Source organism: Salmo salar, chromosome ssa18, assembly GCF_905237065.1.
Source record: "Salmo salar chromosome ssa18, Ssal_v3.1, whole genome shotgun sequence".
Lineage (NCBI taxonomy): Eukaryota > Metazoa > Chordata > Actinopteri > Salmoniformes > Salmonidae > Salmo > Salmo salar.
In genome coordinates, this window is record NC_059459.1 from 68,146,418 (window position 1) to 68,166,529 (window position 20,112).

The 20,112-nt window shown below is 44.2% G+C and overlaps 2 protein-coding genes across 2 annotated transcripts; one reads left to right on the forward strand and one right to left on the reverse strand.

Moving 5' to 3' along the window:
* Nucleotides 1-286: 286 nt before the first annotated feature.
* LOC106577819 (neuropeptide-like protein C4orf48 homolog) lies at nucleotides 287-5,848 on the reverse strand. Its single transcript, XM_014156178.2, has 4 exons — nucleotides 5,786-5,848; nucleotides 3,267-3,407; nucleotides 2,849-2,937; nucleotides 287-1,387 (listed from the first exon to the last, which is right to left on the reverse strand). The coding sequence occupies exons 2-4, from the start codon at nucleotides 3,391-3,393 to the stop codon at nucleotides 1,316-1,318; spliced, it is 288 nt and encodes a 95-aa protein (XP_014011653.1). The 5' UTR covers nucleotides 3,394-3,407; nucleotides 5,786-5,848; the 3' UTR covers nucleotides 287-1,315.
* A 2,373-nt stretch (nucleotides 5,849-8,221) lies between these two features.
* LOC100380775 (negative elongation factor A) lies at nucleotides 8,222-19,849 on the forward strand. The gene is given in 12 exon segments (XM_045701421.1): nucleotides 8,222-8,463; nucleotides 12,733-12,904; nucleotides 13,423-13,584; nucleotides 14,198-14,287; nucleotides 16,774-16,901; nucleotides 17,021-17,090; nucleotides 17,290-17,378; nucleotides 17,524-17,635; nucleotides 17,814-17,970; nucleotides 17,972-18,132; nucleotides 18,406-18,505; nucleotides 19,120-19,849. Coding segments are annotated over 12 exon segments (1,500 nt in total). The 5' UTR covers nucleotides 8,222-8,253; the 3' UTR covers nucleotides 19,169-19,849.
* The last annotated feature ends 263 nt before the right edge of the window (nucleotides 19,850-20,112 follow it).

Consider the following 20,112-nt stretch of genomic DNA (forward strand, 5'->3'; position numbering starts at 1 on the left):
ACTCACCAGACATGTCACCCATTGAGTATGTTTGGGATACTCTGGATCGACGTGCACACGTATGTTCCAGTTCCCGCCAATATCCAGCAACTTCGCACAACTATTAAAGCGGAGTGGGACAAAATTCTACAGGTTGCAATCAACAGCCTGATCAACTCTATGCGAAAGAGATGTGTTGTGCTGCATGTTCAAATGGTGGTCACACCTGATACTGACTGGTTTTCTGATCCACGCCCCTACCTTTTTTTTTAAAGGTATCTGTGACCAACAAATGCATATCTGTATTCCCAGTCATGTGAAATCCATAGATTAGGGCCTAATGAATTTATTTCAATTGACTGATTTCCTTATTTGCACTGTAAGTGAGTAAAATCTTTGAGATTGTTGCATGTTGCATTTATATTTTTGTTCAGTATACTTGGGATTGGGCTTTAGTCATTTCCACAACCACTGTAAGGATATCAGAAAGGCATACATACTGATAAAATATAGAATAATGACTAATACCAAATAGAACATACAAGACATTACTAAAAGCAGCTAGTTAAATAAAAAATATATATAACTGTGTGTTAATGTGGGTTTTCAGTGAATGGACGCAAATCACAAAGCTCATCTGCAGGAAAATTCTCAGCAATAAAAATTTGATCAAATTACATTTGTTATAACTGATTGAGATGGGTGTAGGTCTATACCTTATATTCATGCAGCAAGGGTGTATGGTACCACATAGAGACCTAAAAAGAACACTTATTCTAAAGCCTGGTGTTCCCATGACTATAAAAACACTTTCCAAGACACTTTCTTAAAATGATATGGGTGTTATTATGAATTACCAGCTCCTTTGAATTCAAGACCACTGCCAGGTATATATGTGAATCATCTTGAAGATCACTGATATTTTGAAACACATTTTATAAAGACGTCTGTTCATTGAATGTACATACAGAACTACCTAAAATGATCTAGATTTGTGTTTCAAAACCTCACATATGACCAAGAGGGACATGAGGTGTAGTTTGCGTTGCCCTACATGACATAGTAACGCTCGCTGGTTTTCCGAACTCATCAAATAAAATCTTATATTCAAATTACAATTAAACCACTGCAATATCAATACTGATATGCTAGCAAAGAAAATAAAGTGCATTTTGTACAAATGATTTAACTTCTATTATTTTTTTACAATATTCCATAGAAGAAGGCTCAGAGACATCTGTCTAGTCCAGGCATTGTTTGTAGTAGTTTAAAGAAGGTGTCCGGTAATTGTGGGTGTGGAGTCGGTTGCCATGGTGAGGTCACATCACTACTTAACTCAGTGCAGGGTATTAGTGGGCATGCATTCACACAGGGCTCGCCTCTCTGCCCTCAACACCAGGGTCTCAGTCTAGGAAGAAACAGTGGCAATGCCATGTTAGGGAGCACCAGTCTGAGTAAACCTTTTAAACAAGACTAATACATTACTTTGTCCATTAACTTATAGAGAACGGAAATGTGTCTTTACGTTCACAATCCAACCCCCCGAGACACACACCCGCGGGGTCGGAAGCAATGGGTCAGCCGCAGTGCAGCGCCTCTGGAGCAATTGTAGGGGGTTAAGTGCCTTGCTCAAGGGCACAACGACAGGCAATTTATAGAAGAACTGTACAGAGGAACTTTTGACCAAGACGGACAACGACAGCAAGACTTATAAATCTCACCGGAGAAAGCATCCGAGCAAGCGAAACAGTATGTTTAACCCATGTACATATCTGATGGTGTCTGGCCAAAAAGAGTATGACATGTCATATTATTTTTGGCCAGACACCATCAGATACGTGTACTACAGATACTAAGACAGAGGGGCGCTGTTTGACGCTTTCTCTGATGAAAGATTCGGCCTCTTGCAAATTGAAGGAAACTTATGAAACACGGATAGACAAGAATGAGAAATCATTTTAAATGTTTTTATTTTATGTTGACTGGGTTCTGTTGGCATCCATGTTTCCACGCCCTTTTGTAGGCTGAATGTCATTACACTCATGGTGTTTGTAAAATATATCCCTTTCCGTTCAAATGGCAGGTGCACAATCCACTCTTTCGGATGCTGGACTTATTTCAGAGAAGACGAACGGACGCAGGTAACCTACTTAACCTTTTATTTAAAAAAAATGTCCTGTTAAAAAATAGAGACCCCATGAATATCACGGTATAATTCACAATCACATTAAGTGAATTTACTGCTGTACGGGTAAAAAAAAATACTGAGCTTGACTGCAAACACTAACAAGACATTTGGAATTAATTTATGATTTACTTGAACAGGGAAATATCTCAAACCTAAGCTGAAGCATTTAATGCGTTGAACCATCATAATTATATAGATAAAAATCCCCCTTCCATCGATTTAAGGTTCAAAATGACTAGGTGAAAAATCTGCCGATGTGCCCCTGAGCAAGGCACTTAACCCTAGTTCCTCCTGTAAGTCACTCTGGATAAGAGCATCTGCTAAAAGACTCAAATGTAAATGTATATGTTATGGTCCCCTAAACTGGGTCTGTGCCCCACCTTGGCCACTCCATTGAAAATGTACTAGACACGCCACTGATCAGCGGTTGATGTGGAATGAAATAGGTACTGGTACTGATTTTGGGTGCTGGAAGTCTTCGTTTAGGTGGTGGTACTCATAATATATTAAAGCCTATTCTATAGCAGGTGCTAGTTGTCAATCTATAGAAACATTAGAGGTGGACAGCTCCAGCCCACTTCAAGCACTGAGTATATGCAATAGTCCTTACACTGTACTTACAAGAATAATTACAATGTAACATAAGGTGTAACTGAAATAGAGAGGGATAGGAACTGTTACCTGGGCATCGAGGTTGAAAGCAGTCTTCTTGAGGTCTTGCAGTGCCCTCTGCATGAATTCAAATGCATGACAGTCCACACAGGGACGACCTGCAAGACAATGAGACAAAACACAATAATAGTGTTCAGTATGATTCATTATATTTAGGCTACTGCATTTGTGAAAACAAAATCAATATCTGAAGACTTTTATAATTACAAGTAATACCTTATATTCTGATACACTTCATCAATCAATGGCTGTTCTCAACTGGTAAACTATCGATTAGGCAATCAGATTTGATTTTATGAAGGTCTAATTAATGAGACTTTTTTTCTATCTATGCACAATAGTCATCCGCACAACAGTAACAAACGCTCATTGTGTGTAATCGCAAAAAGAACAAATACAATAAAACCTATTAAATAAAACCACTTACTTTCGGCAGGTATTACCGTCCCTGTCTCCTGCTCGCCAAAACCTGGACTAAAAGACAGCAGTTGCACGGCTAAGAGCAGCATCACCGCTTTCAAATAGCCGCTCGATGCCATACTGCGGTGCAGCATATCAAGAGGAAGACCTGGAGAACGGAGAGAGCGAATTTCAGCATATGAAACTTTAGGATAGGCAGCTATCATATTACGAAGCATTGGTAGGCTAGATGAAAACGATTGTAGGCTATGTTTGCTCAGCGAAAGAGTCACTAGGGGCCCCTGAGTGGCGCAGCGGTATAAGGAACTGCATCTCAGTGCTATAGGCGTCACTACAAGCACACTGGTTTGAATCCAGTCTGTATCACAACCGGCCGTGATTGGGAGTCCCATAGGGCGGCGCACAATTGGCCAAACGTTGTCCGGGTTTGGACGGTGTAGACTGTCATTGTAAATAAGAATTTGTTCTTAACTGACTTGCCTAGTTAAATAAAGGTTCAATTTATAAAAAAAGAAATAAATGTTTACATAGGCCTACTGTTTTACCCACTGCATATGCATATACATACTTAATTCTAGTCAAGGCTCATCCTATATAACTTACTGTATATATTGTCTATTTCATCCTATATACTGTCCATACTGTCTATTTCACACCATTATATAGGCCTACATATACATACACGTGTGTATATATATATATATATATATATATATATATATATATATATATATATATATATATATATATATATATATATATATATACACACACACTATACATATACATACTACACACATACATACATATATATATATACTGCTCAAAAAAATAAAGGGAACACTTAAACAACACAATGTAACTCCAAGTCAATCACACTTCTGTGAAATCAAACTGTCCACCTAGGAAGCAACACTGATTGACAATACATTTCACATGCTGTTGTGCAAATGGAATAGACAACAGGTGGAAATTATAGGCAATTAGCAAGACACCCCCAATAAAGGAGTGGTTCTGCAGATGGGGACCACAGACCACTTCTCAGTTCCTATGCTTCCTGGCTGATGTTTTGGTCACTTTTGAATGCTGGCGGTGCTTTCACTCTAGTGGTAGCATGAGACGGAGTCTACAACCCACACAAGTGGCTCAGGTAGTGCAGCTCATCCAGGATGGCACATCAATGTGAGCTGTGGCAAGAAGGTTTGCTGTGTCTGTCAGCGTAGTGTCCAGAGCATGGAGGCGCTACCAGGAGACAGGCCAGTACATCAGGAGATGTGGAGGAGGCCGTAGGAGGGGAACAACCCAACAGCAGGACCGCTACCTCCGCCTTTGTGCAAGGAGGAGCAGGAGAAGCACTGCCAGAGCCCTGCAAAATGACCTCCAGCAGGCCACAAATGTGCATGTGTCTGCTCAAACGGTCAGAAACAGACTCCATGAGGGTGGTTTGAGGGCCCGACGTCCACAGGTGGGGGTTGTGCTTACAGCCCAACACCGTGCAGGACGTTTGGCATTTGCCAGAGAACACCAAGATTGGCAAATTCGCCACTGGCGCCCTGTGCTCTTTACAGATGAAAGCAGGTTCACACTGAGCACGTGACAGACGTGACAGAGTCTGGAGACGCCGTGGAGAACGTTCCGCTGCCTGCAACATCCTCCAGCATGACCGGTTTGGCGGTGGGTCAGTCATGGTGTGGGGTGGCATTTCTTTGGGGGGCCGCACAGCCCTCCATGTGCTCGCCAGAGGTAGCCTGACTGCCATTAGGTACCGAGATGAGATCCTCAGACCCCTTGTGAGACCATATGCTGGTGCGGTTGGCCCTGGGTTCCTCCTAATGCAAGACAATGCTAGACCTCATGTGGCTGGAGTGTGTCAGCAGTTCCTGCAAGAGGAAGGCATTGATGCTATGGGCTGGCCCACCCGTTCCCCAGACCTGAATCAAATTGAGCACATCTGGGACATCATGTCTCTCTCCATCCACCAATGCCACGTTGCACCACAGACTGTCCAGGAGTTGGCGGATGCTTTAGTCCAGGTCTGGGAGGAGATCCCTCAGGAGACCATCCGCCACCTCATCAGGAGCATGCCCAGGCGTTGTAGGGAGGTCATACAGGCACGTGGAGGCCACACACACTACTGAGCCTAATTTTTACTTGTTTTAAGGACATTACATCAAAGTTGGATCAGCCTGTAGTGTGGTTTTACACTTTAATTTTGAGTGTGACTCCAAATCCAGACCTCCATGGGTTGATAAATTGGATTTCCATTGATTATTTTTGTGTGATTTTGTTGTCAGCACATTCAACTATGGAAAGAAAAAAGTATTTAATGAGATTATTTCTTTCAGATCTAGGATGTGTTGTTTAAGTGTTCCCTTTATTTTTTTGAGCAGTAATATATATATATATATATATATATATATATATATTAGTGGCAAACCTCTTCAAAGTTAAGAGCGTTTGTCACAAATTAAGTGGGAAACTGTCAAAGTCAGCCCAGAATGAAAGTTATTTCGAACATGACAGTACCTGTGTGTTTGTTTCGCTGTCCTGGTCCACCCAGGCCGCAGGTAAGGTCAAGGATAGCAGGGTTCGGTACACAAATCTGGTTCTCGGTAGGTCCAGGTCTAAACGCCAACAGGTAAGTCCAAAACAGTCCAGCTCGTACACGGTAAATCCAGCCAATGTAGATTGTCTCTTTCTCTATGGTTCATAGATCCTTCCCGCCCTCTCTCTCTCTTCCTGGTTTTTCTTGACCTTTTATCTGTGGGTCGGCTCCACCTTCTGAGGGTTCCCCTTGCTTCTGGGAATTTGGCAGTCGGCCATTTTGTGAACTGTAGTTCTGATCGGGGTGGCCATTTTAGTGATCGGGCAGAGCCCGTTTATTAGTTCTGCCCTCACATATCTGCCATTTATCACTCGACCCCCTTCTTTGCCACAATATATATATATATGTATGTGTGTATATGTGAGCTCCATTTTTATGGAATGGTCTGCCTACCAATGTGAGAGACGCAGACTCAGTCTCAACCTTTAAGTCTTTACTGAAGACTTATCTCTTCAGTAGGTCCTATGATTAAGTATAGTCTGGCCCAGGAGTGTGAAGGTGAACGGAAAGGCTGGAGCAACGAACCGCCCTTGCTGTCTCTGCCTTGCCGGTTCCCCTCTTTCCACTGGGATTCTCTGCCTCTAACCCTTTTACAGGGGCTGAGTCACTGGCTTACTGGTGTTCTTCCATGCCGTCCATGGGAGGGGTGCGTCACTTGAGTGGGTTGAGTCACTGACGTGGTCTTCCTGTCTGGGTTGGCGCCCCCCCTTGGGTTGTGCCGTGGCGGAGATCGTTGTGGGCTATACTCGGCCTTGTCTTAGGACGGTAAGTTGGTGGTTGGAGACATCCCTCTAGTGGTGTGGGGGCTGTGCTTTGGCAAAGTGGGTGGGGTTATATCCTGCCTGTTTGGCCCTGTCCGGGGTATCATCGGATGGGGCCACAGTGTCTTCTGATCCCTCCTGTCTCAGCCTCCAGTATTTATGCTGCAGTAGTTATGTGTCGGGGGCTAGGGTCAGTCTGTTACATCTGGAGTATTTCTCTTGTCTTATCCGGTGTCCTGTGTGAATTTAAATATGCTCTCTCTAATTCTCTCTTTCTGTCTTTCTCTCGGAGGACCTGAGCCCTAGGACCATGCTTCAGGACTACCTGGTATGATGACTCCTTGCTGTCCCCAGTCCACCTGGCCGTGCTGCTGCTCCAGTTTCAACTGTTCTGCCTGCGGCTATGGAACCCTGACCTGTTCACCGGACGTGCTTGTTGCACCCTCGACAACTACTATGATTATTATTATTTGACCATGCTGGTCATTTATGAACATTTTAACATCTTGACCATGTTCTGTTATAATATCCACCCTGCACAGCCAGAAGAGGACTGGCCACCCCTCATAGCCTGGTTCCTCTCTAGGTTTCTTCCTAGGTTTTTGGCCTTTCTAGGGAGTTTTTCCTAGGGAGTTTTTCCTAGCCACCGTGCTTCTTTCACATGCATTGCTTGCTGTTTGGGGTTTTAGGCTGGGTTTCTGTACAGCACTTTGAGATATCAGCTGATGTACGAAGGGCTATATAAAAATAAATTTGATTTGATGTATGTATATATATATGTGTGTGTATATATGTGTGTGTGGGTGTGTGTATGTATATATATATATGTGTGTGTATATATGTGTGTGTGTGTGTGTGTATGTATATATATATATCGAACTAGGGACCCTCTGCACACATCAACAACTGCCTCCCACAAATCATCGTTGCCCATCGCTTCACAAAAGCCGCGGCTTTGCAGAGCAAGGGGAACAACTACCTCAAAGTCTCGGATTGAAACGCTATTAGCGCGCACCCGCTAACTAGCTAGCCAGCTCAAATCGGTTACAGAAGCATTAAAATGTAGGCCTACTCACTGTGTGTGATAATGAAGAGACGATTCTGTTGAATATGAATTCGATGGGCAGAAAGCGCATGCGTATAAAACCCTCTGTAAATTAGGCAAACTGGATTGTCCCTCCCGAAAGCCCATAAAGTTATGCTAAATTGTTTTATTCATTGGAAATGAAATGTTGGCCTCTCTGGTTCGCTACGCCGGTCACATGTCTTATAGGCTAATTTAATCACAGCACTAATTTTAGCATCTTTAGTTGCATAACCATAAAGATACAGTAATTGTTGTACAATAATATTCCTACAGGCCTGTCTATTTTAAGAAATGTTTTAGTTGCATAACTCTAACACGCGGAATGAATGGTAAATAAATGCAATGCTGTTGTACACCTCAAGTGTTCTGTAAAGTAATTATTTTCAAAAGGCCCTGTAAAATAATATTTTTTGAGGACAGGTAACAGAGAGGTGAGTTTCTTTTGATCTCCCCGATATGAACATGTGGGTGGGTCCTAACAGTTCTGTTTTCTTAGGTAGCCTGTTAAAATGCCCGAACTCAATACACTTCTTTTTCCAAGATGGCGTCGATGAAGGACAGCGACACCGGCCTGTGGCTCCATAATAAACTAGGATCAACAGACGAGCTTTGGGCGCCTTCTAGTATTGCTTCACTCCTCACCGTTTCAGTTATCGACAATATACGGTTGTGTTTTTCGAGTTTGTCGCCTCCAGTGAAGCTAAAACTCTTGCTAGGGATGCTGCATCTTCCCAGGCGGACTGTTGACGAGGTGGGTAACGTTACGCGTGTTGATATGACTGATTGAACACTAGGTAGCTAGTTTAGATGGGATTATGCAACAGGCAGCCTTGACCGAGTTTCTAGCTGATGTTTCCTGAGCGGGAAGTATAGTTGTAACGTTAATGGACACCATCCTTACAAGCTGTTTCAAGTGTATACTTAGCTAGTTAGCCGCAGATATGGCGATGCAGACAGTCAACATCATTACACAGTGTTCTCTGCTCAAGTTAAATTATCGATAGCCAGCAGTCCGCATCGATCGCTTCCTTGGTTAGCTAGATAGCTGCTAACGTCAGCTGTGTAGGTACGTGTCTACAGACCGGAGGTAGTTAAATATCGCGCCTAGGCTAATTCTGTCCAGTCGTATGTTTTCTGTTTTGTTTACCTAATGCACATGCCTTCTTTTCATAAACACCACGTTAGTTAGCTAACCTAAAATGCAGCATTGGACCTGTTTGTAGTGTAGTCGTAATTGTCACAAGATTTGTCTGAGAATCATTGAAATGCTGAACTTGTCGGAGTTTTGTCAGTCAAGTGGTATCTCTTTAAAAAAAATATTTTATGTCACCTTTGTTTAACCAGGTAGGCCAGTTGAGAACAACTTCTCATATACAACTGCGACCTGGCCAAGATAAAGCAAAGCAGTGCGACACAAACAGAGTTACACATGGAATAAACAAACCTACAGTCAATAACACAATAGAAAAGTCTATATACAGTGTGTGCAAATGAAGTAAGATTAGGGAGGTAAGGGAATAAATAGGCCATAGTGGCGAAATAATTACAATTTAGCAATTAAACACTGGAGTGATAGATGTGCAGAAGACGAATGTGCACTGGGGTGCAAAGGAGAAAAAAATAAATAACAATATGGGAATGAGGTAGTTGGGTGGGCTATTTACAGATGGGCTATGTACAGGTGCAATGATCTGTAAGCTGCTCTGACAGCTGATGCTTAAAGTTAGAGGGAGATATGAGTTTCCAGCTTCAGTGATTTTTGCAATTCGTTCCAGTCATTGGCAGCAGAGAACTGGAAGGAAAGGCGGCCAAAGGAATTGGCTTTGGGGATGACCAGTGAAATATACCTGCTGGAGCGCATGCTACGGGTGGGTGCTGCTATGGTGACCAGTGAGCTAAGGCAGGGTTTTACCTAGCAAATACTTATAGATGACCTGGAGCCAGTGGGATTGGTGACGAATTTGAAGCGAGAGCCAGCCAACGAGAGCATACAGGTCGCAGTGGTGGGTAGTATATGGGGCTTCAGTAACAAAACGGATGGCACTGTGATAGACTCCATCCAATTTGCTGAGTCGAGTGTTGGAGGCTATTTTGTAAATGACATCGCCGAAGTCAAGGATTGGTAGGATAATCAGTTTTACGAGGGTATGTTTGGCAGCATGAGTGAAGGAGGCTTTGTTGCGAAATAGGAAGCCGATTCTAGATTTCATTTTGGATTGGACTGCCAGTTAGTGCCATTTTGGAGGGCGTAACCAGTGAGCTAGCAAGGTCACAACTCCAAACTAGTGGGAGATGGCCTTTGAAATAGTTGTTGCTCTATTCTAAATCAGCTATCAACAGTTCAACTTTCAATTAAGCTTTGATAAATATAACTCAACTGGTCTACAACCCGTGTTGTAAACCAGGTACATTCCATAAAATTTCTCGACATTCCTTTATTTACCCATTCTATTTCCGTGATTAATACCGGTAAGCGATTGACGTAGCTACATGTAGGCTATACAGTTAGACTTGTCACTTCCATTTTTTATGACCATGACAAAATCTGTGTCTCCTGTCATATATTATCTCTAAAATTAGTCCAAAGTTCTTTGCACCCCTAAGTTTCATCCAATGGAGCCAGCTCTGGTTGACATTCTGCACCACGGAAGTTGTAGCTTCTACGTACGATTGAATATACTTTATTGTTCATTTACATGGAAATTCATTTTGTGCGATCAGAATACAAATACACAAACACTGGAAAGTTAATAGGGCTGCGTTTACACAGGCAGCCGAATTCAGATCATTTTTTCCACTAATTGTTTTTTTTGACCAATCACATCAGATATTTTTCAGAGCTGATCTGATTAGACCAGTTAGTGGATAAAAGATCAGAATTGGCTGTCAGTTTAAATGCAGCCTTTTTTCTTTCTTTTTTTTAGCTTAACGCACACATTCACAGTCCCTGCAGCCTTCTGTCCGACCATATATTGGGCCTGTCCCACTGTTCAGCAGCCTAGTGGCTGATGGAATGAAACTTGCCTTGCTCCTATTCTTGCTGAACAGTGGGACCTTATATCTCCTTCTGGAGGACAGCAGCTCAAAACATTGGGCCAGATTGTGTGCAGGGTTCTCTATGATGCGCTTGGCCTTGTCCATCTATGATGGAGGCCATGAAGCCCCCTTAAACCAAGGTTTAAGGTCCTCCCGATGATGGCCTTGTAGGCAATTGACAGCCCACCATACCAGGCCAGGAAACAGAAAGTCAGCACACTCGCTATATGGCAGGTGTAGCCACGGTGCCGTTTATGATGAGGGAGGACATTTTTATTTTTATGAGCGTGGCCTTATTTCTATTACAGCATATTGGATGACTGCCATTCATATTCCATTCACCCAGATCAATGTCAAATTGATAGGTTTAGGATACTACATGATACATTATTTTTCCCTATACTCATCATGAGGTTGCTACAACCTAGAAATGAATGAAAGTTTACAACGTAGGTGCACATAGGTTGAGAGAAATTTGAGGTGACAGACGGTGAAGCATGGACAGACAGTGACACATTCAATACCGCCTTGCACACTCTTGCGTGCATCTAGCTTACCAAGGGTGTAATCATTAGTCCATCAGTTGCAAACAAGAGTTTCTATTGGACAGATTCAGGTACGTTTATCCACATTTTGTTGTGTTTGCTTCCGTTTAAGAAATGTTTTCAACAGAATCGGCAGATTGAATACACCCCTGATCATGTGTAAACCCAGTTCACTTTCATAGCAGCCACATTGTATTCCTTCTGGCATCTATGCGCTCACCTCCTCTCACCTTTCCCCTTTGTTTGTGGACTTCAATGCATCAGCTGTATGTGACCAGCCGAAAAACCTTTCCAAGCCAAACCATATCATAACCGCTAAACACAGCCTACATCGTTGTCACCATATTAGCTAAAGTAACCATAGTCAGCATAGCTAACAGAACTAAAGCATTAGGAAACCTGCTTCAATCATGCAGTAACGTTAGTGTATAGTCAGTAAGCAGTTTAGAGCTTACACCAGCTGGCCCCGGTGGCATTAAATTAGTTAAACCAAAAACTTACCTTGACTTGGAACAGTTCCAGTGCTGTGTTGGACAGTCATAGTCAGTAAGCTAATATAGCATCCATCTGTTTGAGCAGGGTGTTTGAGTAGGCTAAACTAGCTAGCTGCATTTGCTAGCTAAGTGACTTTTTTAAAGAAATTAATTTGTTCAAAAGTGTTCATCTATTATCTTTCTCTGAGTCAACTACTCACCACATGTTATGCACTGCAGTGCTGGCTAGCTGTAGTTTATGCTTTCAGTACTAGATTAATTCTCTGATCCTTTGATTGGGTGGGCAACATGTCAGTTCATGTTGCAAGGACTCTGATAGGTTGGAGAACGTCCTCCAGAAGTTGTCATAATTTCTTTGTAAGTCTATAGAATGGGGTGAGAACCATGAGCCTCCTAGGTTTTGTATTGAAGTCAATGTACCCAGAAGACAACGGAAGCTAGCTGTCCTCTGGCTACACCATGGTGCTACCCTACAGAGTGCTGTTGAGGCTACTGTTGACCTTCATTGCAAAACAGTGTGTTTTAAACAATTATTTGGTGACGTGAACATATTTAGTGTAGTTTTATCAAAAAAGTTTAACTTTTGGAATGTTTAAATGTTATGAAATTCACTGAGGAGGATGGTCCTCTCTTTCCTCCTTTGAGGAGCCTCAACTGGTGGTGTAGTTGGCGAGTGTCCAGGTGTTGACATATATTCCATTTCCATTCCCAGCTCTAACCTCCATATCCACCCTCTGCCCCTACACACCCTGCCCCATGGAGAGTCTAGGTTCAGTTTCTCTCTATACCTTGTTCTATACCATTTATATAAACTGCTTTAGGCCTACTGTGAGACATGCATGTAAAGCCTAAAAACACATTACCATTCCACAAGACTGGACAATGTTTTTGAATCTTGCTCTACTCACCTCCACAATCATATCCTCCCTGACCCTGTCTGTGCAGATGAAGGAGGCCCTGTCCGAGATCATCCAGCTGGCCACGGTGGACTCTGAGCCCTGGGTACTGATGGTGGCAGACATCCTAAAGTCCTTCCCTGAGACAGGCTCCCTCAACCTGGACCTGGAGGAGCAGAACCCCAACGTACAGGACATCCTGGGGGAGCTCCGGGAGAAAGGTGGGTACGCTACCATATGTCAGGGGTCACTAGTCAAGGGGGAAAATGAGAACAGCAGGGGTCATTGAGGTGCAAGGTTCTAGCTTTGTCACTGGAATGAATGATTTATGAAAATGGTGCTCTGTTTTTTGTTGTTGTACCTATTTCAAGTAGGATACATTTTCCAGCATGTTGGTGCTGCTCTACAATCACCTGTTGATTGGCCGTGTATCAGAGTGGAGAATCGTGTTTTGTATTCAGTACATGAGCGGTGAATTGCTGAGCTCTAGACTACTTGTCATTGTGCACTTTTTATTAATCACCTGTGTACATGTATATAGAGGTACTGGTTGGTTAGAGTACACCTGCCTGTCTGCATCATGCTAACGGCTTTCGCTTGCTCTTTGAGGTCTAGGTCGAGTTACTGTAAAAACACTGTCAGCTGCTGATGTAAAAAGGGCTTAATTAAGGTTTCAACATCCATTTAGAGATGTAATAAACAAGAAAATAAATGCTTTTGATTGCTCTCCTCCCTGCAGTTAGTGAGTGTGAGGCGTCAGCCATGCTCCCTCTGGAGTGCCAGTACCTGAACAAGAGCGCCCTGACCACACTGGTGGGCCCACTCACGCCCCCCGTCAAACACTTCCAGCTGAAGAGGAAGCCCAAGAGTGCCACGCTCAGGGCAGAGCTGCTGCAGAAATGTAAGATAAGACACCTTCACTCCATCCAGGGTACATGACAAGAATCTAAAATGGCCACCTCGTTTCTTCACCTCAATCTCCGCATCTTCATCTGGGGACAAATGTATCGAGCGTCTCAGATTAGTAGTGCTGATCTGGGATCAGGTCCCCCTCCTGTCCATTTACTGTTATTAGTGCAGATGAAGGAAAGCAGATGAGAAAAGGAAGCCACTTTAGACTGTTGAAATACCTCCCCATGTTTCAGGTCTCCTCTCCTTTGTGCTAATTTTACAGAAAGTTGAATGGTCTTTTTGTCACATTGATGAATGGTCATGACTCATGTTCATTGCGGGACACGCACTGGAAAAGAAACATGAGCGTTTCTTATTGGACAAGTTAATGTAGTCCCTCCCTGTTTCAGTCAGTTTTCTTCTGTCAGGTGCCAAATGAACAGCACCCTTGGGTGTATTCACTAGGACCCTAACGGAAGCAAACAGGATGAAAAATGACCTACCTGAATTGGTTCTATTGAAAGTCTTATTTTAGTTTTAAAATGTTTTCCATTGCTAAATGTTATGCTACAATGTTCACTGATTTAATACACCCCATTGACTCATTGTTATTGTGTTTTCAGCCACAGAGACGGCTCAACAGCTGAAGAAGACAGCGGGAGTGCCTTTCCACGCCAAAGGAAGAGGCCTGGTCAAGAAGATGGACACCACCAGTGAGTTTGACACACTTCTTGTTGTTGCCAAGACTATGCCTATGAACACTTACACCATTTATACCAGGGTTTAGCCTTGAAATGAATAACGCAAGAGCTGCTGCTACAGCGCCTCAATCAAGTAATTTGTTGCTGTTGGAGTGAAACATGCTTTTATTAGCGCAATCATTGCGGAACAATTCTAAATGTAATTGCGTGTTTAAAAAAAAAACATGTTTTTGATGGCAACGATTCCACATAGCTACAGCAAATCGCTTCCTCGTTGTGTAGTATGGGGACCCCAGGAAAAGCATGCTCCAAAAACACCAAAATACCTAGTTTTAGATACGGCAAAGCTCTCACTATACACATTAAATTGTTACATTTGCAATGTTCTATTCCATTTTGTTGCGAAAAAATTACTTATCCTTTAATTGTTTGAAACCTGAACATTTAACTGCATATAACAGGGCATGTCTTACCTTGCTTCAAAGTATCCTCTATCCAAAATCCGATCCAACATGGAGGCAATTATTTTATAAAGACTTCCATATGCCAATGAAACCAGTAGTCTATTTCTCTCATGTTCTATTTGTTTCCTTCAATGTCCAGTATCCAAAAGTAGAATCCTGGTCATATTAGCAGCGCGTGTGCGGTGCGCTTTTGACAGTGTTTTCCCACTAATTGCATTATGGAATGAACATTCGCGTGTAGCCTACTGCCTTGTGCAACTGGATTCTTGAATTCCTGACGGGCTGCCCCCAGGTTGTGAAGGTAGGCACCTCATCTACACTGATTCTCAACACGGCCCCACAAGGGTGTGTCCTTAGTCCCCTCCTGTATACCCACGACTGCGTGGTCTCAGAGTTCCAATTCCATCATCAAGTTCACTGACGACACGACAGTAGTAGGCCTGATTTACCAACTACGACGAGACAGCCTACAGGTAGGCACTCTGACGGCATGGTGCCAGGAAAACAACCTCTCCCTCAAATGTTAGCAAAACAAAGGCGCTGATTTGTGGACTTCAGGAGGAACCAGGCTGGACACGCCCCCATCATCAACGGGGCCGTCGTGGAGAAGGTCAATAACTTCAAATTCTTCAGCGTACATATCTCAGAGAAGCAGAAAAGGTCTAACCACTGGGACACCGTAGTGAAAAAGGCACGACAGAGACTCTTAAACAGGATGCAGAAGTAATCCGGCCTGTCCCCGAGGGCCCTCAGTGTTCAACAGGAGCACCATGGAGAGCATACTGTCGGGCTGGGTCACAGCCTGGTACGGAAACTCCACTGCCGCGGACTGCAGGACTCTTTAGATGGCGATACGTGCAGCTGAAAGCACCAGGTGTCACAGGAAGGTCAAGAAGATCATCAGGGACCCCAGCCACCCAAACCATGCCCAGTTCAATTACTCAGGCGTGGGCAGACTGGACAATAGTTTCTACCCTCAGACTAGCAGGCTGCTGAATATCCACCATTAGTCAGCTATCTGCTCCAGCCTCCCCACTGCTACTCCCCCATGGACATTTCCCACCCTCAATGGTCACTTACATTACCTGCTGCTCCCCCACCCCTGCTACTCCACCATGGACATTCCCCCCTACCCCAATAGCGTTCATCACTGTTGCAGTTGTTAATATGTATATTATGTATTTATTTTTAACATATTTTGTTTTTATTTCACTTGGTCCCCACACCCCCCTCAATGGTCATGATGCTCTCCCTATGGTCTTTATTCTGCCTCCACCCCAATGGATATTTATTTATTCATCACTGCTACAGTTAAGATGTATATAGTGCTATTTGTTTTTTTTTATTACCATTTTAATTATTTTATTTCACTTAGTCCTGCATCACACCTGCAACCCTGTACATGTGACTATTAAACAATCAATCTGTGCATCGCTGCGCTTTGTAATGTGAAGAAATTATAGTTGATCAACTTATTAAGCTAAACGTTCTGATCTGTTGCATCAGATTCATTGCTTTTTAGCAGGGTTTAAGTATCCTAAGTATCCTTGTATGGATTTGGGCTCTATTGTCCCACAACTGCCCCAGTGTCTGTTTTGGAATAGGGCATTTCTTTGTCGCACAGAACGACAAGCTGACAAATGGAGTAGGTCAACTTTTCTACTATGGGAGATAGATTGACATACGCTAGTGATTTTGCTGTTCGTTACTTATCTTGTTGGCTGAGGAAAAATACATGGGGACAGTTATTCTAGCATCTTCAAATTGCGCAAGTTGCATCCTTGAGTTGCATGTTCGGTTAAGATGAACTACCATACTCTAAATGTGATTTTGAGCACTGTGGTTGGACGCCCTAATCAGGTTACACACCCAATGCATATGAGTCTGGTACATTTCTCAAATGTCCGGTAAATGGAAATGCTGCCAGTCAAATGTCCGGCGCCACATTTTCCTAACGGAAAACCTGATTTATACCCACTGGTATCTGAGTGGTTGCTGAGATCATGTTATCATGTTTTCTACCCTTCCTTCCAGCACCCCTGAAGGGGATACCCAAAGCCCCGTTCCGCAGCCCCACCACCCCCAGCATGTTCAGCCCCCCCAGCAACCGCACACCCATCGCCCCAGCACGGACACCCCTGCGCAAGGAGAGGGGGGTCAAGGTGACTAAGGGGGCTTAACAAGTGGCATGGGTTGTGTCCCAAATGGCACCCTATTCCCTACATAGTGTATGTTGAAATGTGTCAAGAGAAGCTGATGCATATTATTCTCTGTTCTCCAGTTGTTAGACATCTCAGAGCTGGATATGGTGGGAGCTGGTAGAGAGGCAAAGAGGAGAAGAAAGACTTTGGGTAACTGCCTTTTCTATTTCCATCTATCCCTCTCTAGCTAGCAGTCTTCACTGTTGTTCACCATCCTTCAGACTCACTGACTCTTACTAATTGATTATCTGCTAGTGGTATTTTCTACAACATTCAGGACAAGAAAAGTTGAGTCTTCACTTAAACCACTTATGGCCCTCTCTCTCTCTCTGTGTCTCTGTGTGTACAGAAACAGAGGCTGGGGAGAAAGCTGCTAAAGAGGAGGCTGTGGTGGAGAACGCAACACCAGACTATGCTGCTGGACTGGTATCTACACAGGTAGGTACACTCACTCGGTGTCACACACTCACTCGGTGTCACTCGCGCGCACACTCGCTCGGTGTCTCGCGCGCACACACACACTAACTCACACAATGTAATGCAACTTATACAGCGGTATTGACCCACTTCTCCTGTGTTTCAGAAACTGGGTGCGTTGAACAACGAGAGCGCCCTGCCGTCTACGAGCTACCTGCCGTCTACCCCCAGTATGGTCCCGTCCTCTTCCTACATTCCCAGTTCAGAGACACAGCCAGGTGAGACGCCTACAGAGCTGTTACTCAGATCTCAGGGTAACCCTCCATTTGGCTAGCCTGGGTATCAGTCGGTTTGTGCTAACATTCCAGTTTTCTGTAGTTACTCCTATCCAATCTTCTCAGATTGGCAGAGTGATATAGCGATAGTCTCATGTCGATAACTGGTACTTCATTCTAGCGAACGCAGGTGGTTTGGGACGTGACGCCCTGCAGTCGGGTCGCCAGCCTGAGGAGTCAGCCACGCTCGGCGCTGCCGCCACCAGCACCCTCCCGGGCCAGTTCAAACAGAGGACGCCCATGTACAACGCCAGCAACACTGCCACCAGCCCCACCGCCCCCCGCCTCGCCCAGCACGCCAGCCAGCACCCCCGCCAGCAGCAACGGACCCCCGGCTGCCGCCACCGCCACGCAGCCCGAGACCCCCACCACACAGCCCCCCCCAGCCCCCGACGCCCACGCCCCAGCAGCCCCAGCCCAAGAAGAACCTCTCGCTCACGGTGAGTTGGCTCAAGGCATCATTGGGACTTCCAATATCCACACTAGTATTCTACTTAGAATAACCATTATATTGGGCGAGCGTTCTAATCTGGACTACTTACTATGTGAGACTGCTATGCTTACATACAAACATTGACTGTAGAGATTGTAGTACGGTATGTGGAATGGTGGTTTACTTGCAATGGCTGATGTGTGGTTGTTTTACCTACCTTAGTGGTGTGTAACCTCTGTGCCGCTGTGTGTAACCTCTGTGCCGCTGTGTGTAACCTCAGAGAGACCAGATGTATGCTGCTCAGGAAATGTTCAAGACGGCCAACAAGGTTACCAGACCAGAGAAAGCGCTCATCCTTGGCTTCATGGCCGGATCCAGAGGTACTGTACTGCTTTCTGCAAAATACTCCCTCATTTTAGTAAAAAGTAATAGCTTTTTGCAATGGATTAGAAATATTCCCTGGAGTATGTCCACCTAGTCGTATACTGTGAGTTTAACATACTAGTAATGTTTTTGTAATGTGGATATGTGCAAGCCCTCTGGTGGGGGTCAAATCTAAGCCTAACTGGCTATTTACTCACATGTACATGTGTACACAAACACACCTAACACTCTTACCCTCACTGCTAGTTGAAAATGTCTGACTTCTACCATATCACCACACAACATCTCTAACTGATCTATCCCCTCCTCCTCCAGAGAACCCTTCTACCCTAACACTCTAGAACGTCTGACTGATCTATCCCCTCCTCCTCCTCCAGAGAACCCTTCTACCCTAACACTCTAGAACATCTAACTGATCTATCCCCTCCTCCTCCAGAGAACCCTTCTACCCTAACACTCTAGAACATCTAACTGATCTATCCCCTCCTCCTCCAGAGAACCCTTCTACCCTAACACTCTAGAACATCTAACTGATCTATCCCCTCCTCCTCCAGAGAACCCTTCTACCCTAACACTCTAGAACATCTAACTGATCTATCTCCTCCTCCAGAGAACCCATGTCCGGAGCAGGGGGACATTATCCAGATAAAGCTGAGTGAACACACAGAGATCCTTCCCAAGGCGGATGGCACGGGCAGCACCACCATGCTTGTGGACACAGTGTTTGAGATGAACTACTCCACAGGACAGTGGACCCGCCTCAAGAAGTACAAACCAATCACCAACGCCTCCTGAGGAGGCTGCTGGCCTGCCTGTCGGGACTATACATACATACATACATACATACATACATACATACATACATACATACATTTGCATGCGCAAGCATCAACACACAGACCAAATCCTCCTCTGGTGGACAGGGACTTGTCACACACACACACTTGTGCATACACACATGGGCCAAATTCAGTGTGTGAGGGGCTAGGGAGGGTTGAGTGGGAGGGATAGGAGGGTACAGGTTAAGGGGGTATGGCTCCCTCTTTCAAAGTTCCTGCATTGCCAGGCAGGGGGGATACTCAACTTTATTCCCCCCATTGGTTTGTTTTTCTGTTCCCTCAGATTCCTGAATGTTTGGTAAGGGGAGGGGTACAAAGTTATACCTTATTTTGATAAGACAACTTAACACTTGCTTTACTATTAAAGGTACAAGCATGCCACACTATGTCAAGAGAAAGTCGTTATTACAACTGTCTGTGTTTTTCATTGTGAGAAGGTAAATAATGGGACGTTTGCAGCTTACCAAGAAGGGAAGAAAATAAAGTGAAAACATGTTCAGATTCCAGAGTGTTTAACATAAGTCCTTCAGAACATCGCTCTCTAAGATCATGATGATTAGGGTAAAGGTGGTCTATGGTAAAGACGCACTGTTGACAGCTTCGTCCACACTGATCTGTCGGATTACTCTTCAAGACAGGAAGTTCAGGCAACGGGGGTTGCACTAGCATGACGACACCTGTCGTAAGACAATGCAGTCTCACTGGTATTCAGTGGCGGCTTGTCCATTAGCGTGTTGGGGGCGGCACCCTATAGTCCAAAATAA

Coding starts and splice junctions, on each gene's coding strand:
- LOC106577819 (XM_014156178.2), bottom strand. CDS start 3,393: ATGCTGCACCGCAGTATGGCATCGAGCGGCTATTTGAAAGCGGTGATG. Junction 2,938..3,266: donor GACGGTAATACCTGCCGAAA/GTAAGTGGTTTT, acceptor ATTGTCTTGCAG/GTCGTCCCTGTGTGGACTGT. Junction 1,388..2,848: donor CTTTCAACCTCGATGCCCAG/GTAACAGTTCCT, acceptor GTTTCTTCCTAG/ACTGAGACCCTGGTGTTGAG.